Here is a 27,564-nt window from a genome sequence, read left to right on the forward strand (position 1 = left end):
TTCTGTCAGGAAGGAAAGCCGGTGGACAGGAGGACAGAGAGATTGTAAAGACTCCAGTAATGACAGACGAGGGTCGTAGAATGATGCTGGTCACTGGACCAAACCTCTGTGAGGACGACACAGCGAGACAGAGCTTCACAACAGCGCTGGTTCTCTCGGCTCCTGGACCTCACGCCGTTTTAATGCTCCTGAATCTGGAAGATCAAGAATCAGAAGAGTGTGATGTTGTGAAACGAGTCCAGGATCTGCTGGGAGCAGAAGTTCTTCAGCACTGCATTGTTCTTCTGCAGCAAAATCACCAGGAACGTTTGACAGGAGCGTCCAGAGGGATCGCTGGAGAAATGATCAACGCATGTGGAGGCAGATTTCACATGATCAGAGACTCTGATCCCAAACCTGCTCAAACAGCAGCTCTCGTAGCGGAAATACACAAGCTAGTTCAGCTCAATGCTCACGGGTTTTACTCGGGATTGACACAAACGTTAAAAACAGAAGAGACGAGTCAAGATGTGCATGAAGAAAATCAGCTCTTGTCTGTAATATATGACACTTTAGGAGGAGTAGCAGGAATCATAGGATGGATTTCCCTTGTTTCACTTACAGCTCTTGTTGTTTACACTGAAGGAACTGACAAAAGGTTGAATATTGCAGCGCTCACATTGTTTATGGTCTTTATAAGACATGTTCTGAGTCCAGATGTTGCTATACCACTAAATTTGGTCTTGATAACATCACTAGTACCAACTATATTTAGAGTAGAGAGTAGACTAATCGACGATTTTATTTGTAGCAGAGGCAGAAGCAGTAGCAACAGTCCAGACTTCATAGATATCATATGGGATTTCATAGAATCTTATTTCATTTTTACTATACTTATTTGGGTAGAATTGATGTCTTTAACATTTCTTCAAGGTTCAGCTCTAGTCTTTGGGACAATTATCAGCGTCAGGTCATTGTCAGATGTTCTTATAGCGTATAACGTGGCTCTTGGAGTCTCAATGGGGGCTTATGTGTCTTCACTTTGCAATCTTCTTCACCAATCGCCAGTCTTTGCCAGTTTTGTCAGTTCATTTCTGTGTTGTTCAGTGGGGGCGACACTCTCAGTGGGGGTTATGAACTTGTATGTGTGTATCTGTGTGTGTGTGGGTTGTATAATATACACAGAAATACATAGCCTAAGACAATAGCCTAAAAAGCTATTGACCACAAAATGGCTAATAATAGTGATGTGTTATAATTTTATGACATTAGCAAAGACATTAAGCATATAAAGTTCTTTCAAAAAGTCTACTGTGGCATTAATATGGAACAGAGATCGCAATACTGTGGTTTACAGATATAATTGATCACCTGATTATTCAGCATCAGGGATGTAGTGGAGGCTAAACGCACGTAAACGCCGTTTACGCACCTCCCAATATTCGGAAATAGCGTTTACCCACCTCCAAAGTGTGTTTATCCACCTCTAAATAGCGTTTATCGTTTATCGTACACGTTTATAACACAATAACCATAACGCGTTGTTCAGTATAAACGTGTGATTATGAATTATATTGAGAACGTCGTACATAGAAAACATGCCGTAATGTATCCTGAGTGTAAACCTTAGACGCATTCATTGTGAAGCGTGCAGCTAGCGATTTGCAAAGATATAAATATTAATATAAAGGTTAATAAAACGTTACACTCACTTCAGTTGTTCTAGAGGTTCAGCAGGAACACGAATAGTTGGTACAGATCCTTTTTTCATGAGCAGCTTCTTAGCAAAACCAGCTTTATATGATTGACAGCTCTCACAAACGAGGGCGGGTCTGTGTTGAAACGCTGCTGTCATTCAACAATCGCGGGAGGGGCGTCCGACCGTGTGACGTCACACGGTCGAACGGCTCGATTTGAGGCATTGGAAAACATATAAGGAGATTAAAACAAAAACACTGGATGGATTTTTATCATTATATGATGGTTGTGTACAGTCACTGCCAACACACATTTCAGTACAATCAACTTGAAAAAGTGCATGTACCATTATATGACCCCTTTAAAACTAAGACGAACTCTTTCATATTGCGCTGCATTACTGTCAGTGTTGTTGACTTTTACTGACGGACCAACATGACATCATGACTTTGCGTAAACATACACGCCACTTTCAATTCAAGTGGCGTGTTATCTATACGCATTTTGAGCTATCCGCGTGTATGTCCACGCCGAAATCTTTTGCGTGTATGTCTACGCCATTAAACGTCCGAGTGATTCCGCGTGTATGTGTACGCCGTTAAATGTCCGAGCGAAACGAAGCAAAATCTATATTCTACATCTGTGGAGCGATATTTCTTTTCCTAGGATGGTAGGAGAAGACTCATAAATGGTATTAACCCCAGTGACGGGTAGGTTTAGGGACGGGGTTGGGGTAGGTCATATATTTATATGTACATAATACAGTAATATAACGTTAAGTCAAAGGCGTTGATAAACACGCTGAAAAGCGATTATGCGTGTTGATAGCACGCCAAAAATGGAAATACGAATTGGCGTGTCATACATACGCCATTTCATGAGATCCGCGCTGTTGACGCTCGCGCAGTCTCTCGAGGAGAAATCTACACAAATGAGCGCACACACACACTCAGTTAACCAGTTAACAACATACTGCTGCCTATAAAAAATCTAAATGTGGAGTTTTTATATTTTTAACATATGTTAAGCAACCTCAATTATTTTTCCTGAACACCATCACATTTGAAAATGTGACATTTCCTACAACAGTTCAATAAACAGTTAAAATTAAGTCACTTACATTTTAGATGCAATATTGGCTGTTTTTGTTCTGTTTCAGCAGCGAAAATAGTTCCAAACAAAAATCACAGCAGAACCACGGCACATCTCACAGGAACACTCAACCTGTTTTTATTACTGAATGATTCAGCATTTTGAACGAATCGATTGAGTCAAAGATTCAATGACCCATTCATAAACATCTGTCTCATTCTTGAATGAATCAGCCGTTTGAACGAATCGTTTGTTTGTTTGAATGAATGAATCAATGACTCACTCATTAAGACGGTCGCCTGCCGCCACCTACTGGCGGTTTAGTGTTATGTTTAAAAGTAGTATCATTCTTTCCAATGTTTCTTATATGTAAATTTAAATAAATTTCATAACATTATTTTACACAATTGTAATTTTTCAGTGTAAATTATTTAATTTGATCAGCCCCTAGGGTAACAGCCCTATAGTGTCTTATTATTCTAAATAATTGAATTTATTGACCAAATTTATGAATTTAAAATGAAAGATGAAGCATACATTTAATAATATTGGGGGAGGGGATGCCCTTTAAAGGTGCAGATATTACAATATGCCGATTTAAATATCAAAGCTGATTGAACACTGATGAGAATAATCAGAATAAATGAGAATATTGTTACAGAATAAATTAACACACACACAAAAAAAAAAAAAAAAAAAAATCCGGACGAGCAATTTTTTTACTCAGACAAGTGAATGACAGATTTACTTGTCCGAAGGAGGCTTAATGTCGAGCAATGTTAGCAATGTCATCAGGTAGGCAGTGGCCCACCTTACCGGGTGACCACGTCGTGGTCCACCAGAATTTATAGTTTACCCACCTCTTTCTTTACCACACCTCTGTTCAGCATGGTATTATGTCTAAAACATGGCATGGTATTTTAAATGTGTTTGTACTTAAACTGTTTTTTTTTTGAAAATGTCTTTACCTGCATGAGTCATTCAAAGAGCCATGCAGATGTTTAACTTAATAAAGACTTTTATCGGCGATTGTAGGTATATATTCCACTTCATCCAGGGATATTAGTGTCCTACAGTATCCCGTTAATGTACCGAGTGTGAAACTATTACAAACGATTCAGCTCGCGAGTGAGCAATCCAAATAATTCAGACTGCATCACCACCATCTGAAAGAGATCATTTTGATATTCAATAGAACCGACTCAAAAGAGTCATTTATAAGCGAATCGTCATCGCTAGTTCTGATAACAAACACACGTCAGAAAATGCACAACAATACTGACAAAATATTGTAGATGACTGTGTTTCCCAGTCAGTATTTAATAATATTGATCGTCAAACAAGGATATTTCTGTAATATTTTACCAGGGTACAGCAGTGTTTTTCTGAGGCGCGCTAAACAGTCCAGAGTTCAGTTGGACGCCGGTCAATGATTGACAGCGACAAGCTCAAGTCCCGTCCATTTTGCTGAAACAGGAAATATGATTGGGTTAGGAAATATGGAAATATGCTGCGCGGTTGAAATGCAAGTTCTGATTGTTTTGTTTTTTTAGTATAGTTTATAAAACTTGTCGTACACAGATATCCATAATAAAGGCTAGATGTCTTATGGCGGAGTCTCTATCAGCTCTTGTCTGTAATATATGACACTTTAGGAGGAGTAGCAGGAATCATAGGATGGATTTCCCTTGTTTCATTTACAGCTCTTGTTGTTTACACTGAAGGAAATGACAAAATGTTGAATTTTGAGGCAAAATTTGCAGCACTTGTGTTGTTTATGGTCTATCTCAGACATGTTCTGAGTCCAGATGTTGCTATACCGCTAAATTTGGCCTTGATAACATCACTTGCAACTATATTTACAAGAGACCGCAGCGTAATCGAAGGATTTCAGCAATTGTTTAGCAGAAGTAACAGCGGTCCACACTCCAGAGATTCCATAGGGGATTTCATAGCAAATGTTTTAATTCTTCAGATAATTGTTTACCCAGCAATTATATAAATTCTTCTGGTCTTTGGGACAATCATCAGCGTCAGGTCGTGGTCAGATGTGCTCATCGCGTGTCACGCGGCTCCTGGAGTCACAGTCGGGGCTTATGCATTCATATTTCACAGTGAAATGACGAGTCATGAATCTCCAGCCCTTGTACTTGAGACATTTCTGTGTTGTATTTTTGGAGCGAGGCTTTCAATGGGGTTTGTGACTGTGTTTGCTCACTTGATGTGAAGATGACAATGATACTGCTAATATTAGGATTTACAATGGCATATTGGCATTTAAAGTGTCATGAAACCACCCGGTTTTAGCCTGGTCGTTCACAATAGCCGCGTTTCCACTGTCGGGCCAGTGCTAGGCCAGGGCTTTAAACGGGCCGTGCCGGGCTAATAGCCTCGGGCCAGTAGCACCTGGCCTGCGTTTCCACTGTCGGGCCAGAAGCTCCACAGCGCGTCACTAAAAAACGCCCGCAACACGCCTCTCTGGAACAACGTCACACTAACCCATCATTTCACCAACAAATGGAAGTTTTACCAGAAAACTAATCAGAAAGAAATCACTGGAAACAGCGTGCATCGCAAAACAAACATGATAAAAGCGGCCGTTTGCTGGCATTTTTGTTGTTTACTTGAATATTTAAAACCCAAGCATCGATGTTTTACCACAGGTTTACAATAAAAGGGATACATTGATCATAATGAATTAATTTATGTCAAAATTGCACATTAGTCACACAGAAATAAACGACCGTTAGGTCTATTTCAAAAAAGAAAGAGGACACACTTACATTATTCAGTCGAGGCTGTTTCTGTTTATTTGGTAGTTACAGGACATATATCACATTTAGAAAGAATGATCATTTCTACAAATAATGTTATAGGCTATGCCACCAAAAATACGACCTGAGGAGCGTTAGCACAGTCTCGACTCCCAGTAGCTACAGATATATTTTCAGTCAGAGAAACAGGAAGCTCCCGAAAAAAAAGTAGATAGTCCGGTATAAAGAGACTACTATGTAGTATATGTAGGCTACTGACAGATAAAATAAAAACATGATTGTGATAGCCTTTATGATTGGTCTGACTTCTTCAAGCGTTCACCATGTTTTTTTACTATGCGTATCTTCAAGCGTTTACTAGGTTTACTATGGTAATGGTTAGCGCGCATAGTCTTTTGCATCGCGTATACATATTTCTACCTTATACGGTGATCAGAATCCACATCAGATCACAAACAGAAGGCATTAAAACATGAAAGTGAGTTAAATTATTTTAAAAGTCTTTAATGCTGACAGAATCATTCGGCGCTCCTGTCTCTCGACTCAGGTAATCCCCGCCTCTGTTCGTAACCACTCCTCTAGCCCGAGCTGGCCCGCTTTGGCCCAAGGTATTCGACGGGCCAGAAATCCTGGCCGTTGGCCCCGAGTAAGCCCCGATCAAGCCCCGGAAGTGACAGTGGAAACGCGACTGGCCCTGGCACGCACTAGCACGGCCCGGCCCTGGCCCGGCAGTGGAAACGCGGCTAATGTCATCTTGTTGTGTTGTTGGGTGCAAGAATTGATGTAATACAGGCTCCAATTTGAAGTTTTATCGCATGTTTTCTAAACTATTGTGATTATTTGTGAATCATATGATCATTGTATACATTTTTGTTTGATTGTGTCTAGACTTTTTGAAGAACCTGGTAAGAAAGAATAATCAAATAGGCCTACATAAAGTTAAAAAATTTGCTGTATCTATAATTTTTATTTCTACAAAATATTCACATCATTAAAATTGCTCTGTATGTCACTCTTTACATGGTCGTTTTCTGGCCTTGGCGGATTGTACCACACAAGTTGTGTATGTGACCATTCAGCAAATATAGTTTTAGGCATCGAAATATTTATATGCCCTCAGTTTTTCTTTATGCTGTTTCTCTATCAGGTAGGTGCAGATGTCAGGCCACTCAACAGGAGGTAGGGTTAACGTTAATCCTGTCAGATCGTCCATCATTGAGTAAGCGTGTAAGGGTCGGCCAATCTGGTTCCGTCCGTTAAAATGAACTTTTGCAAATGTAACAATCGCGGTCCTAGACACTGAGTGACCTTGCACATTAAGATAAAATCGGATTTTCTCCAGTCATTGTTAAAAAGCTAACAAAACTTGCAAACTAACGTTAGTGAAGCGGCCAGAGGGATCGTTCTGCCTCCACCTAAGCTCCGCCCACAAAAAAATGTCACCATGTTTACTAACTGAAACAGGTCTATATGGAGAAAAATCCAGGAATGTTTTCCTCAAAAACCTTAATTTTTTTCGACTGAAGAAAGAAAGACATGAATATCTTGGATGACGTGGGGGTCAGTAAATTATCAGGAAATTTTAATTCTGAAGTGAACTACTCCTTTAAGAATCAGTTTGTGTGTTCTCTGGGAATTAAATCCATGATGATGGCATTAAGACCATGATCGTTCCTATCCTATCATTACAAAAACACCCTTAAGTCATATCCAAACATTTGTGTGATTCACCCCGATATTTCAATCTTTACCTTTCCCGTCCAGCTTCTCACGATGATGATGTAAAAATCCTGATTGTGGGAATCTCTCGTCTCCTGGACCTGAATCTGGAAAATCAAGAATCAGAAGAGTGTGATACAGTTGTTTACACTAAAGCGAGGCACAAATATTTTTATTCTGGGGCAAAATTAGCCTTATATTGTTTTTGGTCTTTCTAAGACATGTTCTGAGTCCAGATGTTGCTATAGCCTACCGCTAAATTTGGCCTTGATAACATCATTAGCAACAATATTTACAAGACCACAGTAATCAAAGATTTTAATTTGAGCAGAATTAGCAGCGGCCTAAACTTCAGAGATAGTGAAACGATGAGTTGTGAATCTCCAGTCTTTGCACTCTAAACAATGCTGGGTTGTTTTAACCCAAATTTGGGTCAAATATGGACAAACCCAAATGTTGGGTTAAAAATGTAATTTAACATTTTAACCCAACTTCAACTTTCACTTTCAACTGTACATTTTTTAATTACATTTTTAACCCAACATTTGGGTTTGTCCATGCATATTTGACCCAAATTTGAGTTGAAACAACCCAGCATTTTTTAGAGTGTGTGCTCGGGTCCTTTCTTTGTTGTATTTTTGGGGTGACACTTTCAGTGGGGTTTGTTTGCTCTACTTGGTGTGAAGATGACATGACAATAATGCTGCTAATATTAGGATTTACAATGGAATATTGGCAATTAAAGTGTGAAACTCTACAGAAAGTGATCGGTTTTACTGTTCTTGCACTGTTTTTGATGAGTTTCCTCAAAGTACTTATAGAAAGCTTAGTCAGTTCTTGTTATGTAGCATTATTTTTAGGAGCATTCATAATTTGGAGAAGAAACAGCAACACCACCACCAAATGACACCGTGTGTGTGTTTATATAATATACACACAAATACATATTTTACATACATAAATATAACAGGAAAAAGGCTGTTGACCACAAAATGGCTAATAATAGTGATATGTTATAATTTTATGACGTCAGCAAAGACATTAAGCAAACAAGTTATTTAAAAAAATAGCCTTCTACTGTGGCAGTAATATACAGAAATGGCAATAGCATACTGTGATTTGGTTATTACCTTTATTGATTAGGTTATTGATCACCTGAATATAGTAGCATGGTATTTATTTATGTCCAAAACATGGTAATGTCATCATTGTATTTTAAATGCTTTCGTGTTGCCTACTGAAACTGTTGTGTTTGAAAATGTCTTTACCTGCAAGAGTCATTCATAGTCATATAGATCCTTATGCAACCAAAGTCAAACAGCTTGGGAGAGATCAGTTTTTACCGAGTTTACAACACGTATTAAAACCGAAGGCACGAGCAGAATAGAAGTTTTATATACTCAAAATCCAATCAGAACATTCATTTCAGCCGCGAGGCATATATATATTTTTGCCAGTATTAACAATATAATACAACAACATCTGTTTATGTCAGGGTTGACAAATACACTACTAAAACAGGCATACAAGACAAACAATAACCATAAAATTTAATTAAATTAAAAATAAAACAAGACCAAATTACATAAAAGGATGCAAATTAAACATATTTAGAGAGTATAAGATCGGTCTTAACCGCGAGGCATATTTCCAAACCAATCATATTTCCTGTTTCAGCTCAAGGGGCGGGGCTTGAGAGTCGCTGTAAATCACTGGCGTCCAACCGGACTCTGCACTGTTGAACGCGCGTCAGAACAATACTGCGGTAACCTGCTAAAATATTACTGAAATACCTTTGTTTGACTATACATTTTTTTCGTATTCCGACTGGGGAACACCGTCACTTATAATATTTTGCCAGTGTTGTCGTGTATTTTGTGACAGCTCAGAACTAGTATCGATGACGATTCGCTAATGAATGACTCTTTTGAGTCGGTTCTTTTGAGTAGTAAAATGATCTGTTTGTTTGGTGATTCAGTCTTAACCCTCAGGTGCTCTTCGGTAATTTTCTGACCGAAATTTTTTTTGTTTTGAAATTTAAAAAATCACAGCTTCATCGGAACGTTACGAAACTTGGTGACTTTTATGGCATTATGTAAACACAAAAAATGTTGCAGGATCCGAGCAGGCTAACTGGTCGTAAAAAAATAGCCACACTTGTGCTCTTCGGTCAAAAACGACCGACCATAGGAAATGAATGGGAAATTGACAAAAACACAAAAAGTGTGTGTACAATCTACAAATCGGCCACGATGCAGAAAAAAAGTGCTCAACAATGAAGGGGTGACACTCTAAAACACCAAGAGTGCAAAACAGACACACACACCCATTTGTCAAATTGACAAACACAAATTCTCTACAAATCGGCCACAATGCAGAAAACAAAACATCAATAGTGAAAAACATAACATCATTAATTATTATAATTAATATATACATAATATAATATATAATTATTATTAAATTTATTAAAATAATAATTAATATAGCCTAATGTTTAAAAATAATAAATTAATATGTTTAAAAATAATAACAATAATAATATAAATAATAATAATGAGCTGTGAAAAAGCATTACTGTTTATTTTTTTTTTATTGAATTGTAATGTTACCTGTAACAAAATGCTTTCTCTGTATTCAGGTTTGACTGTAGTAATAATGCAAAAACGTGTACACTTCACATCAAATTTATTTAATATTTTTTAAATTATAAACCATGGAAAAAAGTATTATTTGAGAATTTAAAAAATAAATACATTCAAATCCACATCTTAAAAGTAAGTAATTTTGTCCAAAAACAACTAGAGAATTCACAAGCCTCTCCATAGACAGCTATACAGGCATCTAGTGGTTACACTATGAAATGACATGTTTTATTTTATTTTCTCTCAACAGATGGCGCTAATCTGACTTCAAAAATTGGATTTAAAAGGTCTGGTCTCTGTATTAATCTGAAATACTGCAATAATTGAACAAATATTTTAAAAAATTAGGAAAACATTTTTTTGTATTATTTTTAATGGCAAAAATTGACCATAAATATTGCATAAATATTAATAAGTAACATCAAATTCTCTCAAAATACAAATTTAAAAAGAAAAAATATTATTGAACAAAAATAAATTGCATTGGTTTTACTGGGATGGAGAAAGTTTCATTTTTAGGTGCCCGGTCACTTCTGACCGGGAAGATAACAAGCTGTGACCTCGAAATGAAGAGCATCAGAGGGTTAAACATTCGGATTGCTCCCTTATGAACCGAATCGATTGTAACAGGTTCTCAACTGTATGACACAAATAGAATATTTACCTAATACAGTCCATTACAATCCAAGTTCAACACTCATTATGAGTGGACATACGACTCCCAGCTAAATATAGCTGGGGAATCACACAGGTGTCAAAAGTGAAAGCAAGCAAACAGGATTCAACTTCACTGTCAGTGCTGTTAAATGAAACGATCGTACTGTAAGTAAATATGCTTCATAATTTAGGGATATCTTTGGTTATACATTTTAAATTTACAGATTAACAGTGGCTTTACTCTGCAGGTTGAAAAATGAAACTAAACAGGACAGAACTGAAATGGCTCTTCACACTGATCCTTGCATTTCACATCACATCTATACATGTTGAAGGTAATGTACAAATGACAATGTCATGTAAATGTATATCTGCTCTTTACTGTTCTGATGCATGCATTATTAAATCACACGTGTCTCTCTCTCTTTTTTTTTCTTGTGCATAATTTCTTAAAAATTATCATAATTTGTTGTAGTTTACTTTTGATAACTGAAAATAAATCTGACCACTTTAGTGGACACCATGCATTCAGGGTGGTAATATAGGCCTAATGTAAGTCAATGGCATTTTGTGGGTAAGCAAATATGTCCTTTTGACCACAAATACAAGCATCAGAGGGTTAACACAAAAAATGGCTTACTTCAGCAATTATATTAGAGACCAACCACTGTAAAGTTAGTAGATCATTCACTTTTAATTCAAATAATACTTTCTGATATTTTCATTTTTAACTTTCTCTTCAGCTTCTCATGATGATGATGATGATGATGAAGTGAGGATCCTGATAGTGGGAATGCGAGGCGACTCCAGGTTCAGCGCTGCAGAGATTCTGTCAGGAAGGAAAGCCGGTGGACAGGAGGACAGAGAGATTGTAAAGACTCCAGTAATGACAGACGAGGGTCGTAGAATGATGCTGGTCACTGGACCAAACCTCTGTGAGGACGACACAGCGACACAGAGCTTCACAACAGCGCTGGTTCTCTCGGCTCCTGGACCTCACGCCGTTTTAATGCTCCTGAATCTGGAAGATCAAGAATCAGAAGAGTGTGATGTTGTGAAACGAGTCCAGGATCTGCTGGGAGCAGAAGTTCTTCAGCACTGCATTGTTCTTCTGCAGCAAAATCACCAGGAACGTTTGACAGGAGCGTCCAGAGGGATCGCTGGAGAAATGATCAACGCATGTGGAGGCAGATTTCACATGATCAGAGACTCTGAACCCAAACCTGCTCAAACAGCAGCTCTCGTAGCGGAAATACACAAGCTAGTTCAGCTCAATGCTCACGGGTTTTACTCGGTATTGACAGACACATTAAAAACAGAAGAGACCAGACAAGATGTGCATGAAGAAAATCAGCTCTTCTCACTAAAATATGACAATTCAGTCAAAATTGCACGATGGATTTTACTTATTTTACTGAATGCTGCACTTATTTTCTCTAAAGGACAGCATGGACATTTTTATTTTGGAAAAATACTGTTTGCACTTGTTAGTTTTACGGTCACTTTAAGATACTTTCTGAATCCAAATGTTGCTGTTCCATTTAATTTAATCGTTTTCTCAACTTTCCCAATTGCAGTGACATACTATGACTTATCGAATTCTCGACACGGACATCAAATCATAATGTATTTGATCATGATCTTTGCATTTCCCAGTATAGTGTTCATATCAGGTCTAGGACTGACCCTAGGAACAGTTGCCAGCGTCAGGTCGTGGTCAGATGTGTTCATCGCGTGTCACGCGGCTCCTGGAGTCGCAGTCGGGGCTCATTTATGGACAATTTATTCCATTAACCCAGAACAAATGCAGACTCAGACAACTCTAGTGTTTGCACTCAAGTTATTCCTGTTTTGTTCAGTTGGAGTGATGCTCTCAATGGGGTTTGTGGCTGTTTTTACTCAGTTTTTAGTGAAGATGACAATAATGCTGCAAATATTAGGATTTACAATAGCGGATTCCCATTTAAAGAGAGAATCTGTGAAGTTTGTTATTTTTTTCATGATTTTTCCATGCTGTTGTGTATTTATTGGTTCTTTATTTTCATTTTTATGCAGTGTATCATTTCAATATATTTTTACAGTAATTTGAAGCCGGTAATAGTGACTACAGCACAAAAGAATCTGACTTTGGATCAAAACAAGTTAATGCTGATATTGATTTTGGTCTAATGTTATGTTAACATTTCAAATGTTTCTTCAAGTGTGCACTTTTAGAAAATAAACTTTCTTACTACATATTTTCACACTAGTTTGTTTAATTTGTCTGCTAACAAACGAAAATTGTATTATTTCTGTACCATCCCAAACATTTATATCATAATGTCATTTACACCATATCTCAATATGTGTGTGTGTGTGTGTGTGTGTGTGTGTGTGTGTGTGTGTGTGTGTGTGTGTGTGTGTGTGTGTGTGTGTGTGTGTGTGTACATACATAATTTAAAAATTCAATTCTACGAACCCCTCCCCCGGGGTATAAATCAGCCTTTAGGCTACATAATTATGCATAAATAAAAACATAAATTACAGAATTCTCTTTATATTAACTCTTTGTTTAGATCTCATTCACTTGCTACTGAAGTGGATCTCTGAGCTGCTGTGAGTGAGTGGAGGCGGGGCTAATTTGCATATTCATCGAACTGCGTATACCAAATGAGGCAAGGGTTTAGTGTTACATTCAAGCTATTTTAAGGTATGAAGAATTTTTGTTCAACGTTTAAATATATAATTTTGGTGATAAAAGATGAGTTTTAAGGGATAAAATGATTGACTACAGGGGGACTTTAATCATTAACCATTTGAGTTGAAATTCTTCATGTTTTTCTTTGGAACGGCTGCCAACATCTACTAAAACAGCAGTTGGAATTGAACAAAGGCAATCGCTCTTGATAATGTTAAATCTGTTAAATGACCATTACTTCAGCTCTGAAGAAAACTGTTTTCTCATTGTTATTTTAGTCGTTTAATAGTTTCTGATGTGCTTCCCATATAATAAGTTATGGATGAAATGTTTTTTCGAGGTTGTAAATGATTACATTCGCTCAAACATATTCTCCAGTTTCCCTCATTCAGAGATTATCTGCAGTCTCACACATGCTGTGGCTTGGCATGTTGATACTTATTTCTGACGTTAAGATTTTTATATTGAAATCTTAAGAGTTTTTAATTCAGGTGGCCAGAAACGAGGCGGAAAAGTGTAATGTATTACTGAATAAAGACTGTTTTTGTTATTAATCTGTTTGTTATTAAGTATGACATAAACCCTTTAACTAACTGAAGAATCTAGGTTGGATTTTTTGGTTTTTGTCAAGTTGAAACAAACTCAATTACTTGCTTCATGAGACACAGGAAAAAAAGATGAAATTAGCTAGAAGAAAATTAAACTGGCTCCTCGTATTGATTCTTGCGTGTCACATCTCATCTTAATATCTGCTCTCTTTCACTATTTAACCAAGAATGAGTTGTTTAAATAAATTTTACTCAAATGTAAACTTCAGTTCCTGCATAAAAGTCAATCACAAAGCATTGACATTTATGCATTTGTAAGATATACTTTTATCTAATGTGACTTATTTTTATCAGTTTCTCTTGGACTTGAACCCACAATAATGGCATGATTGTTCCTCTGATCAAAATATACAGCCAATAAAAAATTTATAGCAAATATGTGAACAGATATAATGTAAATCAACAAAAGAAAAGAGAAATATTGAGATATATAATTTATCTTCATGTTGCCCAGCCCAAATTCACACAGATAGTTTCATTTCCCCTTTCAGCTTTATATCAAACTTGCCAAATCAGATTGTTGTTGTTTACATTCACTGCACACCACACTGTAAAAAGTAAAACATTGGTGTTTTTCGTTTGATTTTTTTTTTTTCATTCCAATAGCCTAAAATTATTAGATTGTTAAGTAAAATTACATTTTGTGATTTGTATGTGTCTTTCAGTCTATTTTCTTAGATTGGTACAATATAAAATTATAACATTACAATGAATTTTAAATTATACATTCGATCAAACGACTTTTATTAGATAAAGCATGGTTTGCGCATGCGCACACGTGAAAACTCGAGAGAAGGTTCTAGAAGAGACCGAGCGCAGAAGTCGGAGAGTCATCTGTTGAACAACGCGAAGCGAACAGGACACGTTTGTCAGGTAAGGGGGTACCATTCAGCATTTAAATACTTGAAAAGTATTAACGTCATATCATTTTAATGAACAGACACGCAGATTAGAAGTTATTATAACATTCATTTTGACATTATAGTGGTAAGTAGCGTTAACGCGCCATTTTACAGCTAGGTGCTAACGATTTTCCAGGGAAATCCAAGAACTTAAGATTATATACCGTTAGACCGATTGAATGGATATTATGAAAGGAAAAAATGATGAATGTTGTTAAAAAAACGATGTATTCATGACTGAGTTTTGAGTAACGACAATTAGCTGCTAACGTTAAATGAATCACCTCAATATGGGAGTGACGTTTAAGTTAGCTAGCTAACAACTTAACGTTAACGTTTCCCGCCCAGAGTTTAAAGTCAGGCTAACTGCCTCTCCCCCGGCTTTCAATATGAACGCAGATTTTATAACGTTATGTTTTATGTATTAAATTTGCGAAGGCGGAAATTAATGTGAGGAAAATAAATTTACACTTTGAAACTGCAAAACTAAAACGGATTAATGACTGTTTGGATTTGAATTTTAGGAAAGCTGCTGCTTGGTTGGCATGGTTCCTAGTTTTGGGCAGTTTTGGTTGTCTGTCAAGTCTTCACTGACACGGGTAAGTTGTTTTTGCGTTCAATACAGATTGCAGGGCAGGAGCAAATGATTATTGGAGAAGTCAAGGTAACTTTACTGTGTTTCAATAAAAACAGTCTTTTTAATAAACTATATGTACACTTACAAAGTTATCAATGCCTTGTTTCAAATGTTAGAACCTTAATTATACTACCAACGAAGTGTGGGGCTACTTTGAACCTTGTTTATGGTTTATAAAACAGTGATTTATACTGAGCATGATGCCCCTAACACTAACATTGTGAGCTTTTTGCACCTTTAGGCTAAATGTGTTCTAAATGTGTCAGGCAGGCATGGCATTATAAAAAAAAATGCTCCATGATGAATGGTCAAATTTTTTATCATGTTTCATTATACTTTGTCTTTTTCAAACCGTATTTCTACTGTATGTGATAAAAAAGGAGCATGTTATTTTAATGAATGCATTTTGTTCAGGTCGTGGACAACACAAGGAGGGAATCAGTTCTTAAATGTTTATTCATCTGCTTTGGTGAATCTGTTCACCATCTCATCAAGAAAATTCAGGTACGTACATCGCTCAGCAATCCACGCACATACTTCCATACTGTACATACAGTACATACAAAAAATTAGAATGTAGTCTAAGTTCAGTAATTTGAGAAAAAAAAGTTACAAAAAAGTGTAACTCATGCATTATATATATATATATTTCACGCAATTATTTGTGCTACTTCTGTTGATTGCAGCTTATAGCTATGTTCACGTATATGCACTAAATACCTGGTATTTTGGCCTCCTTTTGCTTGAATTGCTGCATCAGTATGGAGGCAATCTGCATGTGGCACAGCTGAATGCCCAGGTTGTTTTAAAGGTTGTATCAGCGATTGCAGGCACAAACATAAATGATCATTCATCCTCATGATCCGCTAACTGCACGCCCCATAAGCAGGCCGTCAAAAAAAAAAAAAAAAAAACGCGTCTGTAGGCAGCCTAGGCTACGAGATCTGTACCCAAAAAATAAAAGACGGCAACAGTGCTACCAACCACTCATAGTGGTTCCACAAATAGTGTTCCAAACAATTACTGACGTGGAAAAAATAGTGTTCCAACCAATTACTGACTGAACATGAAAATGCTTTTCTTAAGGCATACATTCTGTATTACAAATCCTTGTTTTTATTGGTTATATGTGATATTTTAATTTTCTGAGATACTCCATCAACTGTTTGGTTAGCACTCTTTATTCATTACTATGTATTGTCTCGCCAGGATATGCCAGGTGATAGCCGGAGCAACCAATGGCCATCTTCATCAGTGAGAGCATTGAGAGCACAGAGGTCCTCAGTAACGTGCCCTCAACTGCAGCTGCTGTAACAGTTTTATTTGGACTGCATGTGCTAAACCTCAAATTTCCAAAAGAACTGAAATTAACTATGTCGCCTCTGCACTCTGCTGCATTGTCAATGAATGACTGACAGCCTCCATTTCAGTACTTTGATGAACACACACACAGGATGGGAGAAACGCCTTTACCCCAGTCTCAACTACATCGTAATAGTAGTTCAGTAGTTGTTTGTTGTTTACTGAATGTGGCAATATCTATGTTTTGTATTTGATTTACATTTATTTCTTCTGACAAAAATTTCTGAGAGAACCAGACCAATTGTTTTTAGGTATTTGTTCTTTTTTCTTATTATTGTTCTTATGATATATTCACATTTTAATACTGCTATATATGAAATTCAATTTGAAATGAACTGATTACTTGAACTGTCTAAGAATTACAAGTGTAAGTTTGTTTTGCCAAAAAAGAGTCTAATCTTAAAAACAGTGATTTTCATTCAAGACTTAATAAATATTTAAAAGAACGTTTGATCTGACTCATTGATGTTATGCCAATTGTGAAGCCTTTTGTATTATTTGGAATGAATATTTCAGATTGAAGAAAACTCAATTTAGATCAAGTCTGCTAAAAACACTTTTTTTTATTTAAGCCAATTTAAAATAATGATTTACACCAAATTCAGAAAAGAGTTTGCATGAAATCAAGTCTGTTAAAAACCTTCTTTTTTCCATTTAAGCCAATTTAAAATATTGATTTACAACAAATTCAGAAAAGAGTTTGCATGAAATGCAGAAAATTAGTTTGAACTGAATGGTTTCTGAACATTAGGCCAATGTAAAATCTTTATTGTGAATGGTTACTTCAATTTTATTAGGTTAATCCAATGTTTCACTTTTTACAGTGCAGGGGCGTCACTAGGATTTTCATTTTAGGGGGGCTAAGCCCCCAATATGATTTTTTTTTTAATTATAAAAAAAGGTAACACTTTAGTTTAGGATCTAAAGATCACTATTAACCATTTTCATTACGATGCAAAGGCACGGTTTTATAATAACTGTGGTCCCAAATGTGAGGTAGGGCAAATAGGGGGTTTCGGGGTCTCCCCGAGAAAATTTTGATTTCTCTGATCTACATATGTGCATTTTAAGATGTTCTGAAGGCCAAAAAACTTGGATAGTAGGCAGCTGATAATTTTTCTCTCCTCATCAGCATCATACTCTTTTTCTCTTTGTTTTTCTCTTGCCCTGTCTCTTCCCCTCCTAAAGCTGAGCTTTGACTGATATAGGCTTTTCATTTTTGTCTGTCAGTGAAGAAAGTAAACATAGGGTCAACTGATAGGTTGATTTTGCCTATGAATCATTTTCTCAGACGCGTTTATTTACTGAAAGCTACTAAAGGTAATTAAGTTTATTAAATAAATTCACAATATGCAGGCTACACATTTATTATCGATCGTATGCCTAATACATGGCCGTAGACAGGGCTTTATAATCACAGAGGTCCTAAATTTAAGGTTGTCGGTGTTCAAATTTTTTATTTCTCTGATATGTGCATTTCAAGAAGTTTGAAGACCAAAAAAAGGATAAGAAATAACTTTAAAACCATGTCAGTGGGCAGTAGATTATTTGTCAATACCTGCTCTCTTCTCATCTCCATCACTCTTTCTTTTTTTCTCAGTCTCTTCATCCCTTTCTCTTCCCCTCCTAAAGCTGAGCTTTTTTAATTTACTAAAGGCTACAATTTGTATTATATACTCAATATGTACACATTCATTATTAATCTTGTGCCTAACATGATGAAAACGGGTTTGTTAATGTTTCTTGTTAACTAATTATTACATTACACGAGTCACGTTGCATAGGCCTATTTTCAGTTCAAAATGGCGAAATTAGACAAAACTATATTAGTTTGCCTGATTATATTTTGTCATTCGTTTAACATTTATGACCTACTAAAATATGAAATGTTAAGTTTAGCTACTTACATCTTATCTCGCACTCGAGTCGCATTGCTCAAATTTGCGCTCAGCAGCGTCTGTGAACATAAAGCTCGCCTACTTTGATTTGATTGGTCATCTCAAATATTCTGACATTGACGAGCAGTGACAGACCAATGAGGCTCAGATGAACACACACATGAACACACACACACATCCTTTCTGACGTGCTCTCTGCTCGGCGCCGCTGCGGATTGAAGATGAAGAACTCGCTGAATCTGATTATAACAAGACTGAAGCGAACACGAATTTGTGTAGCCTACATTAATCTCACATTTTTAGGGGGGCTAGGCAGAAGTTTAGGGGGGCTGAAGCCCTTCTAAAAAGGGCCTAGCGACGCCCCTGCTGCACACTATTACCCTGATATAGCCTACTTATTTATCTGATTTAGGACTCTAGATTTTTAAACAGTTACAGTCATTTTTTCCTTCAGGTGTGCACAATCAATATACGACATCAATCAATAGTTAATGATATTTCATATTCATACAATAAAAAGAGACATACAATACCAGCCTAATTTTGCATTTACAAGACAACAAGGTCAATGTACTTGAATGACTTGTTTTCAGAGAACATATCTTTGATTATTTTCCCTCTGCCAAATTTTTTTCTCTTTGCAATATGGTTTAACTTACTCTTCCAGCTTCTCGTGACGATGATGTGAGAATCCTGATTTTGGGAATCCGAGGTCACTCCAGATTCAGCGCTGCAGATATTCTGTCAGTTTTTTGGGGGGTGCGCCGAATGAGTATTTAGCCTACTGTTCTCATTAGATTTTAGCGCGGTTCTTCGTTGCTAGGACAATTTGTTTTGTTGACTGTGTTTAAAGCACGCGCTGACGTGGTTTGTCAGTTAGTTTGTGTGCCGTGTCCGTGACTTTTGAGTTTCACTTGGCTAAGTAGTAGGACGTGGCCAGCTGTATTCAATAACGAGATATTAGGCGTGTAAGTTACAGTTAGTGCACCGCGGCAGCCCTCGTGTGAAGACCGAAGAGTGTAAAGCCCAACAACCCTACCTGTGCGACTCCACCGAGCAAGGGCACCTACAAGGCACTTGAGTATTCATTTCTTGTTTTTTATAAGGGATGTAAGGGGTTGTATTCGCTATAACAACCACCTCGCTATACATTATCCCGCTTATTACATGGCTACCTACCAAATGAATCAATAATTTGACTCAAAATATTGATTTAAAAAGAAGTTTATTGATTTAAAAATGATTGTATTGCTTCCGCTAAAGAAAATAGTCCATTACGTCTCTACGTTTAGAATCCATGGCAACGCTCTGTTTTTATGGCAACTGGTACGTTCACACCGTGGCCGACTTGAGCGTCAAAGAAGCTCTGGCCGCCCTGTCAAGGACGCTTGTCAAAAAGTACGGGGAAGCTTGTTGACGCTTTGAACGCTCTGACGTTGCAGGGAGAATAAGTGTCACAACATGAAATGTAATAAACAGAAAAAAAAGAAAAAAAAAAGCAATACATTGAAGAAACCTTTTATAATGACAGCATTTGTATAACCCCTTTGGTCGGGAAAAAAAGATTAGTTATTATTATTATTATTATTTGCGTCAAATCGGTGTCACCGAGCAAATTAACTGCATTCCCGCTTTACGTAAATATTTCAAATAAAAGTTGCGCTCATGCAGTCCCTATAAGCCAGGGGTCGGCAACCCAAAATGTTGAAAGAGCCATATTGGACCCAAAAATAATAATAATAATCTGTCTGGAGCCGCAAAAAATTAAAAGCTTTATATAAGCCTTATAATGAAGGCAACACATGCTGTAAGTGTTATAGATTAGCTTTATTAGTATCAAAATGATAAGTAGGCTACAAATTAGAGTTTAGATCGGGCCCAAAAAATCAGGCCCGGCCCGGCCCGACACATTAAACGTAATTATGAGCCCGATTTTAACCCGACCATTTTTTAATGCGTGGGTCGTTATAACTGACGTTCTCAACTTTCTTTCTTCGGCCCGCAACATGCATGTTTTGTCCCGCTCCCGCCCGCAAATACACTTTTTTTCTGTACCTCCAAATACTTTCAAGTTAGCCTACATGTCGCCACCATACATCCTCCTGATAAATTATTTGTTATTAAAGCATTAAACACAAACCACTTTTAATTTAACATAAAAGCAAGCAGTTTACTGCGTGCATGGTTTGCCATGACTGAATGCGCGCAAAGTGCGCTCTCTTAAAGGTGCCCTAGAATGTTTTTTTTTATTATTTTATAATGTTTCCTGGGTTACCCTTATAATGTTAGTATGTTTTTTAGATAAAAAATAATCATAATTTAGAAATAAATGGCATTTTTCCTAGCCTGCTTTTAGCCTCTGATTTGAACACTCTGTTTGAAGGGGCGTGTCTGCTGTGGGATTCAGTGTATCCGCGGCCACTGCTGTGATTGGCTGACATGCTTGCATATGAAATAGCAACGCATTACATGTGAAACTCTCTCCCGAATACTTTTACTACTGCTATTATACGTTTTTACTATAACAGCTATCGAGATTAACGAATCGTGAGATGTTTTTAAAGTATTTAGATCTATTCCCATCACATAAAATGTTGCCGTGATGAGCATTGAGCAGAGGACAGTCTGTTGATCGCGAGAATGAAGATCTTATCATTGCAAAGCAGTTTCTGCACTCTCTCTGCTTTCACCAATGCAAACACGATGATGTAAATACAGTAAGAGCTTCGTTGTGCAGTAACGTGCGTCATTGATTTCATAACGAGTTTGGCAAGTGTTCAGATAAACTCGCGCTGTGTGGAAAGATTGTTCTTTGATCGCTTTCTGTATATAGTTTGTTCACAATTTAAATACGATTATTTTCATCCTACTAAAAGAAACGATGTGAAGCTGATATTTTAGTCACTGGCTTGACTTACTGATGCATAAACAGTATTGAACGATTTTGAGAGAAAGATTACCTGTCTGAACTTGAACAATTACACATCAGAAAGTGTTGCTTGGTAGCTCGATCCGAAGCCAGCTCTGTATTGGCCCAAGTTGAGGAAACAGTCGTCGGTGAAATGTTTGGAAATTTCCAGAGAAAATAAAATTAACCCATTGTTTCTCCAGAGGCTCAGATGAAGGAACTAAAAAATACTTTTGTGTTCATGTGTACATCCACACTGAGCAACTGCCATGCTTCGGCTGCGCAGTTCCGCCTGGCATTGAGGGCTGGCATTATGCAAATATTTGGAGGCGTACATGTTAATGATCCCGACTATTGCGTCACAGTCGGTATTGTGTGGAGAACCGACCGTTTTTCAGGGGTGTTTTTCATAAACGTGAATTAAATGAGAACGCGAAAACAGTCCAGTTTGAGATTCACTCTATGTCATGTCCATGCACTGAACTCTTGTTATTTGACTATACCAAGGTAAATTCAATTTTGAATTATAGGTCACCTTTAATAATTCCTAAAAAGCTGACAGTTCATCGCGATCTCACACATCTCTGTTATTATCAATGAAGCTGACTGCACAATGAATCTTTCATAATATCCACACTTTGTTCGTTATAATTAGAGGATTTACCAGCATACAGAATTCAGCACTGAACAAAAACGTCAGTTTTGAGCGGTGAGGAGAGTCTATCTTAAATGCTTCTGATTGGCCATTGCGTTCAAGAAATCAACACATATGTCTGTGATTGGCTATATCGCTCAACGCTGCAAACACGTTATGAATAGAAATTCTGGCCTGTAAATCGTTTCTATTTTGTTTTAGTAGAGTGAGTGCATTACCGCACGCGCCCGGGCTCGCACTCGGCCATCAAATCTAGTCCCGCGCCGCACTCTATTGCGTTGGGAGTGCTCAGCTATCTTTCTCTTTTTCCCATTGATCCATTGCCCATGACACACCCGCCGGTTTGTTTGTTTGTTTGTCAGCCACCAGTCTAGCATCACGCCGATCTGACAGACACGTGTGTCACAGTCTATATGACGTAAATTCTTCGTTGACAGAAATGTTGAAATTAAATAATTATTATACACATTTTTACAACGTTGAAAAACTTTAAGAATATTTGTCATGTTTTTCCTCCTACAGAAATTATATTAAAACAAAAAATATTTTTTCCATTTTCACATTTTTGAAAAAGCTCCAGGGAGCCACTAGGGCGGCGCTTAAGAGCCGCGGGTTGCCGACCTATGCTATAAGCAAACAACGTCATGTCATAAATGATATGAAACCTGTAGGAAACCCAGCAACGGCGATTATTAGCTTCTCTTCCATTTTCTCGGAACTAATGTTTTGGTAGGTTTTGGTAGATTACATCGTATGTTTCTCCGGAATCAGCCAGCGCGAAGGACGTCTATATTCCGATTGGTTGCTGGCGTTTTGCCGCTACTTGCCGCTGAACCGCATCATAGCTCATTACCATAAAGTTGAGCTTCTTTCAACTTTCTGATTGACGCTCAAAACGCCCAAAACGTGACACTGATGGATTTGACACTCCTTGCAGCTGAGAAAAGCCAGCTTCCATTGAAAATGAATGACTTCCGGGCCGCTTTGGAAGCTCAAGTCGGCGGCGGTGTGAACGTACAGATATACTTAGCTTATCAAGAAATAACAGGCCGGATTCTACATTAGAATCCAACCAAGCCATGTAGCAATTTATTTTATTGTTTCCTTTCTCTTCTACACAACTTTTCATCTGATATGTCTGTTTGTGAGCTCTTTTACACTGTTTTCAAATCCCTATTATTACTAACATCCGTTAAACAAATGTTACAAGTCGAAGGCAGTACAATCCTAACAACCTGCGTACCTTTCCGGTGTCTTCTAGTACTTTATTATCTTTTCCTTTTGGTCTCTGGAACTGCTAGTCAGCTGTAAACAAATGCTGATTTCATTACATCTATTTCTAGTCATTCAGGTCTCAGCCTATTGGCCCTGACTGAGACCTGGATCAGACCAGAGGACACTGCCACATCTGCGGCCCTCTCCACTAACTTTACTTTCTGTACTGGTCTGCTCATCTCAAACGATTGGAAATGTTATCCTTTACCACCTCTGTGTGACAACAGCTCATTTGAATCACATTCAATTACCATCACTAGTCCTATTAAAATCAATTTTGTAGTTGTTTATCGTCCCCCAGGTCAGCGTGGCAGTTTCTTGGAGGAGCTTGATGTGCTACTCTCATCCTTCCCTGAGGATGGTACTCCTCTCATAGTTCTTGGAGACTTCAACATCCACCGAGAAAAATCTCAGGCTGCTGATTTCCACACTCTGCTTGCCTCATTTGACCTTAAACGAGCATTCACTGCGGCTTCTCACAAATCAGGTAACCGATTGGACCTTATTTATGCACGCTCTACTGCTCCACTGACCATACACTGGTCACTCCACTGCACACCTCAGGTCATTTTCGCCTCACTCTCAACCTCAACCTGCTACACAACACACACTCCTCCACGGGTCACCTTTCGGCAGAACCTACGCTCACTCTCGCCTATCCTCTTTGGTCTCATCCACACTTCCTCCACCTGATCAGCTCTCAACACTAGATACTAACAGTGCAACTGATACTCTTTTCTTCACTTTAACATCCTGATTGGACAACTTCTGCCCCCTTTCCTCCAGGCCAGCTCGCACCACACCCCCTCTGCCCCCTGGTTATCTGATGTTCTCTGCGAACATCGTTCTAAATTCAGGGGTGCAGAGAGGAAGTGGCGCAAATCGAAAGATCTTACTGACCTTGGTCTTTATCAATCCCTCCTCTCTTTCTTCTCTGCTGATATCTCTACTGTTAAAATGACTATCACAACAAAATTATCAAATCTTCTGACTCTCGCATGCTTTTCAAAACCCTCTCTTACAATACAATACAATACAATTTTATTTGTATAGCACATTTAAAAACATAACTGACGTTGACCAAAGTGCTTAACAAGGCCAAAATACATACAATACAAGTACAATGTAAAGACACACACATCAAGATATATTAAAAGCTATTGAAAAGAAATGAGTTTTCAAAGAAGATTTAAAAATTGACAGAGTTTGGGCAGATCTGATGTGAGCCGGTAAGCTATTCCATAGCCTAGGTCCGAAGGCTGCAAAGGCGCGATCACCCCTATTTTTTAGTCTGGTTCGAGGGACAGATAGTAAGTTAGAGTTCCCCGATCTGAGTGATCTTGACTGTGTGATTGGGCGAAGTAATTCAGATAGGTACTGTGGAGACTAATTCTGTAATGACTTAAAAACAAATAAAGCCTAGTTCACACTACATGTTTTTAAGCCCGATTTAAGCCCGATTGCTCGTTGAGCTCGCCGACAGGTCAGGGTGTTATCGCGTGCAAATCGCGGGAGATTAGCGGGCGATGAACGCTCGCCAATCTGTTAGTATGAAAGAGCCAACGACGCATCAAAGACGCTCGCAGACGCCTCGCCGAGCCCAGAAAAATATCTAGCATGCTAGATATCCAGAGCTGTCGCACGACTCAAGCTCACGTGATGTCATGAGCTACAGCCAATCAGAGCAAGGCATGCTCGCGTGTTGTGTTCTTCTTTGTCGTCTTCGCTGGGTATTGGCGCGCGTGCTGTTTCGCGTCATTTCCGGTTTCGTTTTATCGCGTGATTTTTCGTGACAAAAGGTGGATTGTAGACAACATAGAATCGTAGGGTGACAGAGTTGTTGTCAACTCGTGTAGTGCGTTACCTCCTGTTGCGGATCAATCACGTTGTGTCGTGTGGTGTGAGCTAGCTCAACAACTTGAACACTCCTGATTTCACAGAGAGCAAGTCATGTAGTGTGAACCGCACAGTTCAGCCCGACGTTTTAAAATCATGTAGTGTGAACTAGGCTTAAGAGAACTTTAAAATCAATTCTGAATTTAACAGGGAGCCAGTGAAGCGAGATCAGCACTGGTGTAATGTGTTCAAATTTACGCTTGTCTTTGAGAAGGCGTGCAGTTGCATTTTGGACTAATTGTAAGCGAGTGATGCATTTCTGAGGGGCACCAATATATAAAGAATTACAATAGTCCAATCTGGATGTTACAAATGCATGTATGGCGATCTCAAAGTGCTTAGCAGACAAGAAGGGCTTAACCTTGGCTAAAAGACGGAGGTGAAAGAAACAGGACTTAACCACAGCACTTATCTGCTTATCAAATTTAAGGTTGTTATCAAACCAGACCCCCAAATTCCGAACACAGGTGGTGCTATATGGTAACAAGGTTTGTAGATCAAAATCATGAGTACTACGATCATTGGGGCCCAAACAAGATAATTTCAGTTTTGCTCTCACTGAGACTCAAGAAGTTACTAGAAAGCCAGAGTTTCAGTTCATCCAGACAGTCCAATATTGGCTTTAAAGCAAGCTTGTCATCCCGCTTCAAAGGCAAGTACATTTGAGTGTCATCGGCATACAGATGGAAAGAAACCCCATGTCTAGATAAAATTGAACCCAAGGGGAGCATGTATAGATTAAACCGTTCCGGGCCAAGAATAGAACCCTGAGGAACGCCAGACCCCAGTTTCATTTCGGAAGAACACTGTTGCCCAATACGGACAGAGTAAGTCCTATTAGATAAGTACGAGCGGAACCATTGTAGCACCGTACCCCGAAAACCCATGCACGCTTCAAGACGAGGAATTAAAATATTGTGATCGACCAGGTCAAAAGCAGAGCTAAGATCTAACAAGACCAAAGCCACAGATTGCCCGGTATCAGTGGTCAGCAATATATCATTCATGACTCTTAAAAGTGCAGATTCCGTACTGTGACGAGATTTAAAACCAGACTGAACTCTCTTCTCAACCCTCCTCCATCAACCCTAACAGCTGATGATTTTGCCACATTCTTCATAAATAAAACCACCATCAGTGGCCAGTTTACCAATCCACAAACTGACACACTTTTCACCAGCTAACACACACATTCTACCCTCCTTCTCTCTACTTTCAGAGGCAGAAGTCTCCAAACTCCTTTCCGCTTGATCCAATTTCCACTAACCTACTTCAAGCCATTTCTTCCTCAGTTGTACCCGCACTCACGCACATCATAAACGCCTCTCTTCACACTGGTACCTTTCCCACAGCTTTTAAGCAGGCTTGGGTAACCCCACTGCTTAAGAAACCCACTCTAAATCTAGCACATCTGGAGAATTACAGACTGGTTTCCCTTCCATTCGTCGCAAAAACACTTGAACGAGTTGTTTTCAACCAGATCTCTTCCTTTCTTACACAGAACAACCTCTTGGACAACAATCAGTCTGGTTTCAAAAGCGGACACTCAACGAGACTGGAGGAGCAGCTGGACACATAGGATGGATTTCCCTTGTTTCATTTACAGCTCTTGTTTACACTGAAGGAAATGACAAAATGTTGAATTTTGGGGCAATATTTGCAGCGCTTGTGGGGTTTATGGTCTATCTCAGACATGTTCTGAGTCCAGATGTTGCTATACCGCTAAATTTGGCCTTCATAACATCACTAGCAATAATATTTACTAGAGACAGAGAAATAGCAGATGGCAGCTATCCAATCTTCGACAATACCATTAAGAATTTGATAGCAAATATTTTTATTATTCCAATACTTATGTGTTTAGCAATAGCATTTATTCTGGGTTCATCTCTGGTCTTTGGGACAATCATCAGCGTCAGGTCGTGGTCAGATGTGCTCATCGCGTGTCACGCGGCTCCTGGAGTCACAGTCGGGGCTTATGCATTCATATTTCACAGTGAAATGACGAGTCATGAATCTCCAGTCTTTGTGTTCGGGTCATTTCTGTGTTGTACCATTGGGGCAACACTTTCAATGGGGTTTGTGACTGTGTTTGCTCTACTTGGTGTGAAGATGACAATAATGCTGCTAATATCAGGGCTTACAATGGCATATTGGGATTTAAAGAGTGAAACTCTAGAGG

General features: G+C 38.2%; 1 protein-coding gene across 1 annotated transcript; it reads left to right on the forward strand.

Moving 5' to 3' along the window:
• Window positions 1–10,631: 10,631 nt before the first annotated feature.
• On the forward strand, window positions 10,632–26,961 carry LOC130070509 (GTPase IMAP family member 3-like). The gene is made up of 4 exons (XM_056234924.1): window positions 10,632–10,729; window positions 10,813–10,899; window positions 11,308–11,858; window positions 26,884–26,961. The coding sequence occupies exons 2-4, from the start codon at window positions 10,821–10,823 to the stop codon at window positions 26,959–26,961; spliced, it is 708 nt and encodes a 235-aa protein (XP_056090899.1). The 5' UTR covers window positions 10,632–10,729; window positions 10,813–10,820.
• The last annotated feature ends 603 nt before the right edge of the window (window positions 26,962–27,564 follow it).

Source organism: Rhinichthys klamathensis, unplaced genomic scaffold, assembly GCF_029890125.1.
Source record: "Rhinichthys klamathensis goyatoka isolate OS25496 unplaced genomic scaffold, OSU_Roscu_1.1 h1tg000409l_1, whole genome shotgun sequence".
NCBI classification, from domain to species: Eukaryota; Metazoa; Chordata; class Actinopteri; order Cypriniformes; family Leuciscidae; genus Rhinichthys; species Rhinichthys klamathensis.

Coding starts and splice junctions, on each gene's coding strand:
- LOC130070509 (XM_056234924.1), top strand. CDS start 10,821: ATGAAACTAAACAGGACAGAACTGAAATGGCTCTTCACACTGATCCTT. Junction 10,900..11,307: donor CACATCTATACATGTTGAAG/GTAATGTACAAA, acceptor CTTTCTCTTCAG/CTTCTCATGATGATGATGAT. Junction 11,859..26,883: donor ATGCTCACGGGTTTTACTCG/GTATTGACAGAC, acceptor TTTCTTACACAG/AACAACCTCTTGGACAACAA.